The 14,294-nt window shown below is 36.5% G+C and overlaps 1 protein-coding gene across 6 annotated transcripts; it reads right to left on the bottom strand.

Moving 5' to 3' along the window:
* LOC109707593 (bZIP transcription factor 16-like) lies at positions 1,527-9,923 on the bottom strand. Of its 6 annotated transcripts, none has more exons than XM_020228979.1 (13): positions 9,824-9,923; positions 9,549-9,726; positions 9,371-9,436; positions 9,170-9,247; positions 8,100-8,183; positions 7,577-7,636; positions 7,325-7,497; positions 7,188-7,242; positions 6,822-6,864; positions 4,017-4,282; positions 3,360-3,437; positions 2,866-2,991; positions 1,527-2,009 (listed from the first exon to the last, which is right to left on the bottom strand). In XM_020228979.1, exons 2-13 carry the CDS (start codon positions 9,603-9,605, stop codon positions 1,878-1,880), a joined length of 1,218 nt encoding a protein of 405 aa, XP_020084568.1. In that variant the 5' UTR covers positions 9,606-9,726; positions 9,824-9,923; the 3' UTR covers positions 1,527-1,877. The 6 variants fall into 6 exon arrangements, 5 of the variants coding, with proteins under 5 accessions (XP_020084568.1, XP_020084569.1, XP_020084573.1 ...); XM_020228980.1 differs by having other exon boundaries at positions 9,549-9,638; XM_020228984.1 differs by having other exon boundaries at positions 4,065-4,282; positions 9,549-9,917.

Raw genomic sequence — 14,294 nt, 5'->3', positions numbered from 1 at the left:
GTATTTATTTTCTTTCCAAAGTATTATGTCGTCGGCCGACGATCACAACATAAGGAATAGAAAACAAATATCAACTTGAATTAGTCCCTAACCACATTAGAGACTTACTAACATTAACCCAATCACAAGCTTTCGCTATATTTTGATCCCACGTCACTCACGTTTCCTGGATCCTTAAGGTTTTCCATTTCTTAGGGTCTCTAGATCCATTCTATACTTTCACTTTTAGGCTCTGATACCATTATATCTGTCACGCCCCAAGACCGGTCTTATTTGGTTGGTTTGGGCACGTCGAACAAACGCCGAACGGACAGCACCTCCCCTATTCGCCCAAGGCTCAACATAAGTACAAATCAAGTAGATATTTTTGCACTAGCGGAAACATAAATATACTTGGCTTGCACGAGGGCAAGCAATAACCAAAAGTGAAAGTACTAAACTAAACCATATACAAGTACAATGATTAACTTTTAACCACATACATGCATTCAACCACATGTTACATTTACTTTTCATCATTTCTTTTACATCACATATTCCCCAAAATAGGCCTTTACATTTAACATCTTTAATATATTTGCATCATTCATATAACTCTAATCATCAAAATACAAAAGATGATATATATATATATATATATATATAAAAGGGTGTGCAACTACACAAAATAGAACCCGCTCGGGTGGTCTGTCTATGGCGTGATACCTTTACCGCGATCGTCAGCCGGCTCACTCAGTCCTGGCTCTGTGGAAATAGTGGGGTGAGAACTACAACAAAGTTTCCAGTGGGTTCGGCCGCCAACCTCGCCGACTTTCCCACTAGGTCTAAATCAGGCATAGTATCATTATTTACAAAATTTGGCAGCAAGGTACATCCAATTCATGCATAATAAATCTCAAGAATTCAAATCTTCATTAACTAAAACAGTTTCTGACTCAGATCCTTTCAAAAAACTTCGTGGTAGGCATTCTTGCCTTGCACATCTCTTTCTACATATAAGCTGAGTGAGTTAAACTTTGCACAACTAACACAATAATTTCTGGAGTCAATCTTCCACATATGCATGAGCTTTCAAAAATCTATGCATTATATTTTTGCATATAAAACAGAAGTCTGAGAATGCTTGTACCTGGGAAGTGAAGTGTCTACCACGAAACTACACATGCCAATATCTCCAAGGAAACTGCTCCCCCCGTAAACACCTGTCTGAGACTCAACCAAATTCATAGTAAATAAAGAAATAAGAGATCAGTTGATAAACATTGAGAAAAGCAAATTATTAAAGCCAATCATTTATATCATTTGAAAACAGGCAAGTTATTTTCCCCAAAAAACTCTTTTAGTTAGGAAGAAAACTCAATATCAAGCACATCTAGATATAGATGAACAAAAAGTGGTATTTGCAGCAAGTTATAAAGATAGATGATGCATATTTAGGATCTTCATTAAGTATTTCAGCTGTATATTCAAAGTTCACTTACAATGATTTAAACAAAAACAAAAAAGGTTGTCATACCAACTATATCTTTGTATCAAGTAAAGCAAGCACAATATATCACTACCATCAATACTGAAAATCACAATTATTACATTACCAATTACAAGCCTGTCCAAGTATACAAAGCACCAACTGTTAAAAAAAAACAAAGTGGGACGAAGATGTTCATTAGTAATAACTAAACAAGAAAGTTAAGACTGGGTATCCGCTCACAACTCTACATTTCCTGCTTAATCTTGACTGTCAAAAGATAAGTCAAGACAAATATTATAGCAGGAAACAGCCCTAGGAAGGTCAGTGCTGGCATCAAATCTACCTGGTACCAATCAACTGCAACAAATAAAATGCTAATTATCATGTTACAACTGGGGAGAGCACACTATGTTTGATTCCCTTCGTTCGGTTTAGCATTAAAATCTGTGTGGTTTTTCTCATTTCCATCGCTGTAATTTTGATCCTTTTTGTCAAGCCTTGGGTCATCAGCTTTTTGCTGCAACTGACCAAGTTTTTCCTGCAAAGTCGAAAACCAATTATATGTTTCATGAAATATATCATCATCTACAAACCCAAAAAAGTTATCAGAACCAAACTGAACCGAACTGCTGGTCGAACCATTCAAACCGCAATCCCTGTGTGAACTTGGTCTGGTTGAATAAAAAAACAAATTAGGGGAAAAAAACTACGCAAGCCACTATCGAACAGAGAGTTTCTAAGTGAGCCGTGAAAACCAGCATGGTTGAACTGGTTTTCTTTACAAACTTTGTATTATTTCATTATTTATTTATGCTTTTAAAATATTGAAAGTGTAGAGTTATAACTAAAGTTCATTCATTTGTTCTTCACTATTCAATCCACTTTAAGATCATGTTTGGATGTCAGAATAAGATATTCAAAGATAATTTATTCAGTATGAAGATTTCCTTGTGTGATTAGAAGCTAGGAGTTTGAGTTTTGCTCCTTCAAATGTCCTAACATCCATGATTGGTAGGATAGCATATTTCACCTGGGAGGTGATTTATGTTATTCCGAAAAAATGACTTGAAAGCCGAATATGATATCCATTCAAGACATTTGATCACATTCTTCATCTACCAAATACTACATGCTTTTGGAGTAAAGCAGATGTTCAATGCATTCCAAACAAGGCCTAAATGTACAATCAATCATATATTTATATCTTCCTTTCCCTAATAGTAAAACATTTACCTACACGATCTAAGACATGAGAACCATATTTTGATTTATATAAAAACAGTTGATTCAACCATTGAATCAATGGTTACAATGGTTGATCCTTAGATATTCATCTCCATGATTTGATGTTCAGTTTGGTTCTAACAACACAGCTCTAAATTAATGTTCACCACCTTAAGAGAGGCGTTCTGGGAAAGAAGATCCTCGTACTCCTTCCTGAGCCGGTTTACTTCTGCTCTAAGTGAAGCATTTTCCTCCTTTAAAGACTCGGCTCGTTGACCAAGCTCTTCACATTCAGCCTGAAGAAAATAAAACAACCAGTAATTAGTTCAAGTCCTTAACAGTTGGAAATTAACTAGAAGTACCTAAGCGCCGATCAGGCCTTGCCTCTAGAGCAACTTTTCTATACTAGGAAGAAACAGCTTAGAGACCCAGAAGCTTGGCTTCCAAAAAGCCTAGAGTTTTTTCTGGTGTGGAAAGTTACGAGCTTTTGGGTCTCGAAAGCAGGAGCTTAATTTTGAAGCTTCTATTCATGCTGCAGCAGAAGCTGCTGAAGAGGCTTTAATGAAAAAACTACTGGTGCTGCTTCAAAGAGCCTAATCAAGCAGAAATTCTGCAAAATCACCAGTGGGCAAAGAGAACTCAGAAACTAATTGCGAGTTATCACCTGCTTGCGCAACCTAGATCTCCGTGCAGATTCCCTGTTAGACTGCTTGCGTCTCTGCTTTTTTAATTCTCTTTCATCCTGATTTACATAAAAATTGCTGGTAAAACTGTTTAGGACCTTAGAAGCTTTGTCTAGTAATGCACATACCAAAAGTATAAGCCATGCATTCTGATTTTCGACATCAAAATTAGATAGACTTGGATGCTCCGGAACATATTGAAGTGTCCAGCCAAAAAATCTCCCTGCAATAACTAGTATGCTCATCCTCTTCTTTTTTCCCTTTTCCTCTTCTATATTTCCCTCTAATTTTCTCACTTACATGAAACCAGATCTAGTATGATCAGTATTTTTCACTTTATATCAAGAATATATTGTCCAGATATTCCAGACAATGTTCTTAGTCTGTTCCATAGTGTTTCTACTACAGAGTCAAACCAGAACTAAAAATATAAAGTAGATCAATTAGGCAATTACCGCTTTGCACCAAAGTTTGAACAAAAACCAACAAAATTGCATAGAAGCAAGCCAAAACTAATTCCAGGTAAAACTATGCCACCATAATGGTTCGGTGAGAAAGAGAGAGATAGCGAGAGAGAAGAAGAAGAAGAAGAAGAAGAAGAAGCAATTCCAGAATGGGGGCTAAGAAGGAAGCCATACCCATTGCTCTGCTGGAAGCAAAGCTCCAGGGATTGCTGTGGAAGGTACCTTGCCATGAATTGCAGGAATAGCTGATGAGCTTGGAGTGCTCCAATAGTCCATTCCTATATTTAAATTTGTGGTGGGGCCAACAACCCCTCCAATTGCACCGCTTGCTGGCATAGGGATGACAGGTATCGCTGGATTCAACTTTGATTGTGACGCCGTGCGACTTATACCATTGTGAGAACCATGTGCGACATTGCCACTCTGAGAGGCCTCCGCTACTGTGTGCATAAAAGACAAGCTTAGGAAAGATATTCAACAACTTGGACCACCCTAAACTATTATACTTATGACAAATGGTTACCTGATTTTTCAGAAGTTACAATATATATATATATATATATATATAGAGAGAGAGAGAGAGAGAGAGAGCTAGGCTGGTATACTATCGATAGCACGTAGGCCTCCATGCTACCAAGTTGTTTGCAATGATGCGGCTTCCAAATCGACGATCGGCTCCATTAGACTTGATATACACTATTGAAAGTATGGAAACTAAATTTCATAATTGTTCGGCATCATTTACATATCAAACAAGTAGTCTAAAAATGAACGGTTGAAAATAAAAATCTCATAAAAAATGATGATAAAAGACTTGAATTTAAGATCAGAAGTGTTGATCTTACTCTAAATAGTGAAAAGAATTTTCTATAAAAATTTTATCAGATTTGAATTGTTTTACGCGTTAAATTCACAAATGCATCACAACTACCATTAAAATTGTTAATTTTGAGACCTTTTGATCACTAGCCAAATGATGTCGAAAAATTATGAAATTTAGTTTTCAAATACTTTTAATAGTGTAGATCAAGTCTAACGGAGCCGATCGTCGATTTGGAAGCCGCATCATCGAAAACAACTTAGTAGCACGGAGGCCTCCGTGCTACCGATAGTATACCAGTCTAGCTATATATATATATATATATATATATATATATAGAGTTGTGCTGGTATGCTTATGGAAGCACGGAGGCCTCCGTGCTTCCAAGTCGTTTTCGATGTTCGGACTTTCGAATCGACGATCGGCTCCGTTAGAGTTGATCTAGAGTATTTGAAGTACCTAGAAAATAAATTTTGCGATTTTTCGATATCATTTGCCTAGTGATCGAAGGGGCTCAAAATCAATAATTTTAACGGCTGTGGTGAGCCGGTTGCAAGTTTAACGGTGTAGAAATATCCAAATCACATGAAATTTTGATAGAATATTCTTTATACCATATAAAACAAGATCAATAACTTTGATCTAAAATTTCAATGTCATATCATCATATTTTGTAAGATTTTTATTTTCAGCCGTTGATTTTGAGTCACTTCGATCACTAGGCAAAAGATATCGAAAAATCGCAAAATTTATTTTCTAGATACTTCAAATACTCTAGATCAAGTCTAACGGAGCCGATCGTCAATTCGAAAGTCCGAACATTGAAAACAAAGTGGAAACACGGAGTCCTCCCATGCTTCCATAAGCATCCTAGCCGCACTCTATATATATATATATATAGCGAGAGAGAGAGAGTCTGGCTGGATACTATCGATAGCACCAAGGATTTGGTGCTATCTAGTTTTCTACCGTTAGATTTAATTCTGTGATTATTTTTACCCGTTAGATTATATTATTCAACCCGCCACTCACTCAACCCTAGGGGGCCCACATCATCCTAACCACACCTTTTTCAATCCAAGGGCTAAAATACTAATAGCACCAATAGCTTGATGCTATTAATAGTATTCTAGCCTAGTTTTATATATATATATATATAGAAAGAGAGAGAGAGAGAGAGAGAGTCCAGCTACTATACTCTTATGAGTACGATCGCCCTCGTACTCATAAGTTGTTTTCGATGATAGAACTTCCGAATCGACGATCCATACCGTTAAACGTTATTTAGAGCATTTAAAACTTCTAGAAATCAAATTTTATAATTTTTTGACATCATTTACCTTACGATCGAAATTTCGCAAAATTGACAATTTTAACGGCCGGTATGGGACACTTGCTAGTTTAACGGTGTAAAAGAATCAGAATCGGTTGAATTTTTGATAGAAAATTCTATTCACTACCTAGGTAAAGATTAATAACTCCAATTTTAAATTGTAGGATCCGATCATCCATTTTTAGGATGTTGTTCGATTTTGACCGTTCATTTTATGCCTGCTTGATGGACTTTATTATGATTTCGAAAAATTAAGAAATTTATTTTCTAGAAGTTTCAAATACTCTAGATCACATTTAATGGAGTGGATCATCGATTCGGAAGCTCCATCATCGAAAACAACTTATGAGTACGAAGAGCTCTACACTCATAAGAGTATAGTAGCCCTACTCTCTCTCTCTCTCTCTCTCTCTCTCTCTCTCTCTCTCTCTATATATATATATAGCTACTTAAACGACCTACCCCTACTAATCTCAATTTTCTGTAACGACCACAAACACATAACTGTGATGTAACTTTCACTTGTTTTGGCCTTAATTCTCTTCTTTTGACTGCATATATGGGTTAGTGGCATAAGTCAATTATTTCTCATAATTGATGGCGGTTAAGAAAAATAGACAGAAAAAGGGTTAAGTGGTTGACCAAATGAGAAGATTGCTTAAGCAGTTTTCTTTTCTTTTCTTTTCTTTTCTTTTCTTTTTTTTTCATTGAACTGCTAAATCTTGGAAGACAATCTGTAAAAGCACAACAGTTCAGGGAGATTTGCTACATTTATTTTATCTTAGATATTTATTCATGACCAATTAGAGAGTTCTAGCATGACTACCTCCCAAAGATTCTTGTCCACCACTAGTCTTTGCCTGTGAATCCTGAAGAAGTAAAGATGATATAAAACATCGTATCAGATTCGAGTGAAGCATTGTGATAACTATTTTATCTTTAGATAGCTGCTCTGGGAGTAGACAAGTTGTTTCAAAAGCTAGATAAAAAAAATACTTTCCTTATTCTTTGACGCTCTCTCTAAGACTCAAATTTACCACTTTGAATTAAAAAAGTAGTATAAATGGATGGAAAGAGAACACAAGACCATCAAAAGACGCTCGTTCAGAAAACAATATGATGAAGGTAAATTAGCGTAGGCCTTTCTGGCATTTGTCTAACTAATGCAAAGTGGACTACTACTGGAGCTCACATTCTGAGAGTTTGCATCACTTCCTTCACTTGAACTTTCAGTTTCACTTTCACCACTGCAAAATGCCAAAAACAGCATTCTTTAGGAGGCCAAATGAATAATCCAATGTTATGAAAAACTACCTACTTGTTACAAACCTTTGAGAAAAGGCTCCATTTGCTGATGCCCCTGATGTTTTACCCATCTCATTGTTGTTCTTTCCCGTAATCATACTCAAGCTACCTAAACTTCCTTTGGAGCTTTTGAGGGGACTTCTTTCCTTACCTTCAGATGACTTATCATCCACTTCTGACCCACCAGCAGTGGCTCCCTGACAGATGCAATATATTGGAATCAGTATTCTTGATGCTAAATGCAGTAATAGTTGAGGTAAAGAATGTGTAACTTACAACACAATCAGCATTTCCATTTGGAGAAGGCATAGCATAAGGGCTGAATGGAATTGAACCCTGACCATTTGATTGCAATAGAGAAAAAACAAATTAGGATGCTCAAACTTTGAATAACAAAGACATGAAAATATGTACAAAATGAAGGACTCGGATAAACATAATTAAGAAGAACAGGTAAAACTTGCAGACTTTCCTTCATAATCTACCTGAACTACGAAAATTTCTGTGATTTCTCTACCTAACTTAAATAGTTATTTTCATTTCCAAAAATTCCTGCAGAGTTATGTGAGCATTTACCAATTTCCATCCAAAAAGTTGTCAAATATTTTATCAGATAACAGAATATTCCATCAAACAAAAGAATCAGTATATTTTGGGAAAGAGATACTTAAATAAAAATAATCGATAGTTTAGGAAGACTGGAAGACAAATCAAAATTTTAAAGTTCAGCCACCCATTTTAAAATGCAATAACGGTAAAGTAAGATCTGCCTGTTTCAGCCTTTGCAAAAAGAATATACCGGAGGCATGGAAGCATGAGCATATAACCCTCCTGGTGGATACATGACATATGGTGTTGGCGGAGTCCCATAAGGCATAATGGGCTGAAACATAAAAAGGAAAATATAACATCTGCAATAAAAGAACTAATGGAGAATTTCAGGTGGTCCACACCCTCTGCTAATGACCTATTGACTTAGTGTTCATCCCTATATTCCCATACTCGAACACCTAGTTTAATCCGAATGCTTAAGAGGGAAAGACAGTCTAGTATATAGCAAAGGGTTGCAACCACATAAATAACACATGTATCAGGTAGTAAGAGACATTAAGTTCCATTTCCTTCTTTCAGATTTCATCACAATATTAACTAGCTCTAGTTTAAAAAAACAAAAAAAGTTTGAAACTTTTATTTCTAATTTGACAATTTCATACCGTCATCTAACCTTCAAGTGCGCTATCGCATTAAAATTCTAAGAATCGAAAAACAAACAAACAAAAAAAGAACTCTTCACTTTGCAAGTCCCAACAAAGGGGTAGTAAAGTGAAAACAAGCCGCCAAGACATCTACTATTATAGTGCGATCACATCCCACCAAAATAAAGTTACAAGAAAATGCCCCCCTTGTACAATGTTATTAATTAATCTAATTTAGGAGACAATTATTGTATGCCTAACTATTAAGATTTAGTCTCTATGACAAGTTGGTGCTTGTTTGGCCCAACTTCTTTTTATCAAAAAAAGTGTCAGTTGAGTAAAGTCGCTCGGACAAGTACTATCTTTTTCACTGAAGTACTCCAAACATCCTAATGCAGCTAAATTTAGAAAACTTTAAATCGAAGCTTCTGCCTTTTGGTCCACTAAGCTTATTTGGGTCTTCCACAGGACCCAAAAGCTCTGCCAAATGTCTGGCTTCTACTTCTCAAATAGACATGCGAAGTAAAGAAGCCCAACGGACCATGTACTCAAAATCGGCGGAAAGGCCACTCGCCCTAGAATACACCTGGCCTTACCCAGACTTAAGTTGACATACCAGAAAAATCCAAATTACATAACAATTCAAGACAGAAATCGAAAAATTAAACAGTACCTGAGCTCCCCACATGTAAGGATGCGCCTGGGGACTTGATGCGTGAAAGAACCCAGGCGGAGGAATCGGCGAATACGCCTATCGAAAGCAAAAAGCTAGAAAGGTCATAACCTCACTTAAATATGTAATCACCCTATACAAGTTGAGAAGAGGAAATTCAAGAACTACACACTTCACCAGCTAAAGACAAAGCTTACCCACCTGAAATCCGGACCAATCAGGGTACACTGGCGTGGCCGGTGCCGAAGTAGTCGGCAGCAGCTGTTCCTGAACAAGAACAACCAAAATTTGCATAAACAATTTCTCCTTTTACTACTCTAATGAGGAGATCAACAGCTCAATCACGCTTAAGCTGAATCAAAAGGATCAGATCGACCACCTGCGCCGCCGATACCTTCGGCGCCTTGGGCAGAGCATCAGCTTCGCCGCTTCCCATGATTCACCCCGCGGTGTGGTCGTTTCAGGAACCCTAAGCGATCACTCCATACTCCACAGTAAGTAAAACCCAAATTACGCCCAAAACTGATAGCCTCGCCTTGGGATCTCAACTCGAAACCCTAAATCTCACGAAAACCCTCGAAATCGTGATCATGGCATCTTCGACACCAAAACCGATCGGAATCGAGGTCGGGAGAGAGGGAGATCGACGCGTACCGATTGGAGACGTAGATCCGCGGTGGAGGCGGTGGAGGCGGCGGAGATCGGAGGCGAGGGCGAGGAGATCCGATCGAAGAGGTGGATTTGGGCGAATTCGCGGCGGAGGGGAGAGGAGGACGATGAGGGCAAAATGGTAATTTTACGCTGGAGAAGCAAAAGTGTGGGTTTTGTGGGGTTGAATGGCGAAACACGATTCGTCGTTGATGCCCCACGATTTTTCATTTTGTTTCCCAACTCTCTTTTTTTTTTACAATTAGATCCTTAATCTTTAGAATTAATTACAGTATTTTCTCAAACCATTTCTTAAGAAAAACCTTCAAATATTTTTTACTTTAATATTCTGTTATTTAAAATATATTATTTTTATACTCTATGATTTTTTTTTCTTTTTGTTATCCCCTTTAGTAATTTTTTCATTAAATCGGTGATAAAGTTAAAATTAAAGGGTACTAAAGTAAATATTCGATAAACTACAGATGTGGTATCTGAAGTTTTTTGTATATGATTTAACGAAAAGTTAACAGAGGGACTGACGAAAAGAGAAAAATAAAACCGTAGAGTACTAAATTGATACACTTTAAACTATAGGACACTAAAATAAGAAAGTGCGAAGTTACAGGAGTGGTTTTTGAAGTTTGTCTTTTCTTTAATCATAAAATAACATACTTACAATCTAATATACAGTACTTTAGTATTATTTCTATTTGTTACATTATAGTAACTAGTATTATACTAATTTTTTTAAAAAAAATATTATTATATTATTATATTTTATTAATCTTGACATTATATTTTAGTTTTTAAATTTTTTACTGTTTAATTTTTTCTCATAAATATCTCTAAAATAACTTTTGTCATCGATCTCTATCATACTGTTAATAAATATATTAATTTATAAAAAAAATTAATAATTTATTAAAAGACACTGATTAAAATATTAGAAAAATAATATAGAAAAATAAATTTTCATGATAAATTTATTGCAAATTTTATTTAGATAATTAATTATTTTTATACATATTATTATCTTTTATGTCAAAAGATGAGTTGAATATTTGCTTTGTCAATTTTAATCAGTATTTTTTAAAAAATTTATATAAAATATATTTTTATTGCTTATAGTATAGAAATTAAAAAAAAAGAATAATTAAGTGGTGGTTTTGAAAAAATAATAATACAGTGTAGAAAGCATAGTTAGTTAATTCGGATTCGGCAAAAATTCAGTACGGGTATAATTCGGATAAAATTCGTCTTCAAATTTTTAAATTCGTTAAAAAATACGGCTAAAAAATGGATTTATCAATTATTCGGATACGTGATTTATACGGATATTATACGTTTACTAATTAAAAATTCGGGATAAAAAATTCGGCTATTAAATTAAATTTTTTTCTCTCAAGATTTATGCTATTAGCATAAATATTCATATCTTTTAAAAATATAAGAATAAATAGCTACAAAATTAAGCTAATTAAGTAAAAATTCGAAAAGATTTTTTTTTTTTTTATCTAGGCGAGGTATTTGGAAAGATTTTTATTTTTTTTCTTTGTATTTTACTGTTTTGGGCCAACCGGCCCAAGAGCCCATGCGGGAGCCCGGGCAGGCGCGTGCGGCGCTAGCAGGCGCGCGGGTTGCAGGCTGCGGGCTTGGTCCCTTTTTTTGGGCCGAATAATTCGGCCCGCCGTATAATACGCGAACACGTATTTTTCGTCAAAAAATTCCGTTTTTTTCCGAATTTTTTCCAAAAATTTGAAAATGGCCGTTTAATTCGGATTTCCAAAAATTCGCGAATAATTCGCGAATTAACTACTATGGTAGAAAGTGAAAAAACTTGTATAGAGTGTAAAGTACATATATAATTAGCATTGTAAAATACAATGGATGCGGTGCATAGGATGCACTTGTACACCCAGTGCAGGGAGCAAATACTCATACTCCATGCGTATACGTGTTTACGACGAAAGCTACACGTTTCTGCTTCCTCCCCTCCACTGGGGTCCAAACGGGGCGGATCCAGGGCAGGAGGGGTCTTCCCAGACCATTTCTTATCTTATTATAGATGAATTTGAAGTGGATAAATTTTAATATTATTTTTAACTCTTATTTATCGATTCGTTGGGACGGATTGCAATGAGAAAAAATTTATGGCGAATTAGGATGGATCAGAGAAAAAAAGATGTCTCCGTCTTTCGCTTTATCTACTTAACGGATCGGAGTATTATTTAATATATATATATATATATATATATATATATATATATTTTTTTTTTTTACTTACCGTTCTATTTGGGCGAACGGGTCCAGAGCTCCACCAACCCGGATCCATTTACATCCTTAACCCCCACTCCCTGCACCCCTACTGTTATATTTGGTTTAGATTTGTAGTTATCTAAATTGAGGATAAATCCTAATCTAATTGGGATTAGATATTATTTAGATTTAATTTGACATATATGGATTATAATTAGGAGTGTGATTCTAATCTAATTAGAATTATACTCTAATTAGGAGACATGTATTATATATACATGCTACGGCCAAGTTAATGACGCCGCGACCAAATTAAGATGCCACGTTCTAATTAAGCCAAGCAATGCATGTTGGTTCCGGACGATCAAGAAGCCGCCGCGACGAAATTAAGAAGCCATCCATTAATTAAATCTATGTTGCTGGGTGGTCCGTACGGGGCTAATTTTGGTGAAGCCATGCATTAATTAATTAGCCAAGTTACTGTTGCTCGGCTGAAAGAACTCCAGGGTGCTCTAATTAATTAAGTCAACCAAAGTGCCGTATATTGCGTGTGGTGAGCCGAGCCGAGCCGAGATCTATTTTATGGACGTGCTTTAGAGGAGGCACTATATGCGGTAGCGCGTCGATTATATTTATTTTGATCTTGAGGTCTTTTGAGAGATTTTCTTGTACTCCGTCTTTTCGACATTAATAAAGTATTTGCTCCGTCTTCGCCGGTGGACGTAGGCCGTTGGCCGAACCACGTAAATATCGGTGTGTTCTTTCCGCTTATCTTTTCTTTTCTTGCATTAAATTATTTTCTGGATCTATTTTTCGTCGTTCCAATTTTAACAAACTGGTATCAGAGCCTTTCTATTCCCTTTGAGGATTAAGATGACGACGAAGTTCGAGATTCAGAAATTTGACAGGACCAACAGTTTTGCATTATGGCAAGTCAAGATGCGTGTTATATTGACGCAGCAAGGATTGCAGAAGGCACTGTTGGGAAAAGAAAAGATGCCCGATTCATTGACGGCGGGGCAGAAGGAGGAGATTGATGACAAAGCTCTTACGGTAATACAATTATGTTTATCCCATAAGGTATTGCGCGAGGTCTTGGATGAAAAAACCGCTGCAGGGCTTTGGCTTAAATTGGAGTCTCTCTATATGACGAAGTCTCTCACCAACAAGTTATATTTGAAGCAACGTCTCTTCATGTTGCGCATGGCGGAAGGTACCTCTATTAAGTCGCATTTAGATGAATTTAATTCTATTATTATGGATCTCCGCTCGATAGATGTTAAAATCGAGGAGGAAGATGAAGCCCTTTTAGTATTATGTTCTCTACTACCCTCTTATAAGAATTTTCGTGAGACTTTCTTGTTTGGATGAGATACTCTATGTCTCGATGATGTTAAATTCTCTTTACTTTCAAAAGAGAGAATTGACATGCAGATAGGTAACGAGACAGGTGGAGCTTCAGGACAAGATTTGGTCGCTAGAGGCAGGTCTCGGGAGAAGGGTTCCAGTAATAGAGGTACATCTAGATCAAAGTCAAAGCACAGGAATCTGATTTGTGGTTATTGTAAGAAGAAATGTCATATAAAAGCTGATTGTTTCAAGTTGAAAAATAAAGAACAGCGGAAGAATAACGGTGATAAAAATTAAAGTCAGAAAAACGCCAATACTGAAGCAGAAGCAAGTGTTGCAGCAGGAGAATCAGATAAAAATGATATCGTCTTTACAGTTACGGATAAGACACGCAGACAGGATGAGTGGCTTATGGACTCCGCATGTTCTTTTCATATCTGTACACACAGAGAATGGTTCTCGACGTACATGCCTATTGAAGGTGGAGATGTATTGATGGGAAATCACTCTAAGTGCACAGTTATTGGAATTGGCACTGTTCGGGTACGAATGTTCGATGGAGTAGTGAGGACTATATCTGAGGTTCGGCATGTTCCGAATATGAGAAAAAATCTGATCTCATCTGGTACACTTGATATTAAAGGCTTTAAATATTCTTCAGCTGATGGATTAATGAAGGTCGTTAAAGGGAATCTTGTAGTGATGAAGGCCAACTTGTCCGACATGTTATATGTTCTACAGGGTTCCACTGTGACAGGTTCAGCAGCGGTGACTTCTTCTTCTATGTCAGATTCGGATAGCACCAAATTATGGCATATGCGACTGGGCCATATGAGTGAATATGGCATGATGAAGTTGGGCGAGAGAG

The sequence above is a fragment of the Ananas comosus genome, linkage group 3, assembly GCF_001540865.1.
Source record: "Ananas comosus cultivar F153 linkage group 3, ASM154086v1, whole genome shotgun sequence".
Classification (NCBI taxonomy): Eukaryota; Viridiplantae; Streptophyta; class Magnoliopsida; order Poales; family Bromeliaceae; genus Ananas; species Ananas comosus.
Note: the sequence above shows the minus strand (reverse complement) of the source record. Positions and strands in the feature narration are given on the sequence as shown.

What these genes read in the sequence shown, in the direction of transcription:
- LOC109707593 (XM_020228979.1), bottom strand. Translation starts at nt 9,605, where the DNA reads ATGGGAAGCGGCGAAGCTGATGCTCTGCCCAAGGCGCCGAAGGTATCG. An exon ending in ATGGAAATGCTGATTGTGTT is followed by an intron (nt 7,498 to 7,576) that starts GTAAGTTACACA and finishes TGCATCTGTCAG; the next exon opens with GGAGCCACTGCTGGTGGGTC. An exon ending in AATGGAGCCTTTTCTCAAAG is followed by an intron (nt 7,243 to 7,324) that starts GTTTGTAACAAG and finishes GGCATTTTGCAG; the next exon opens with TGGTGAAAGTGAAACTGAAA.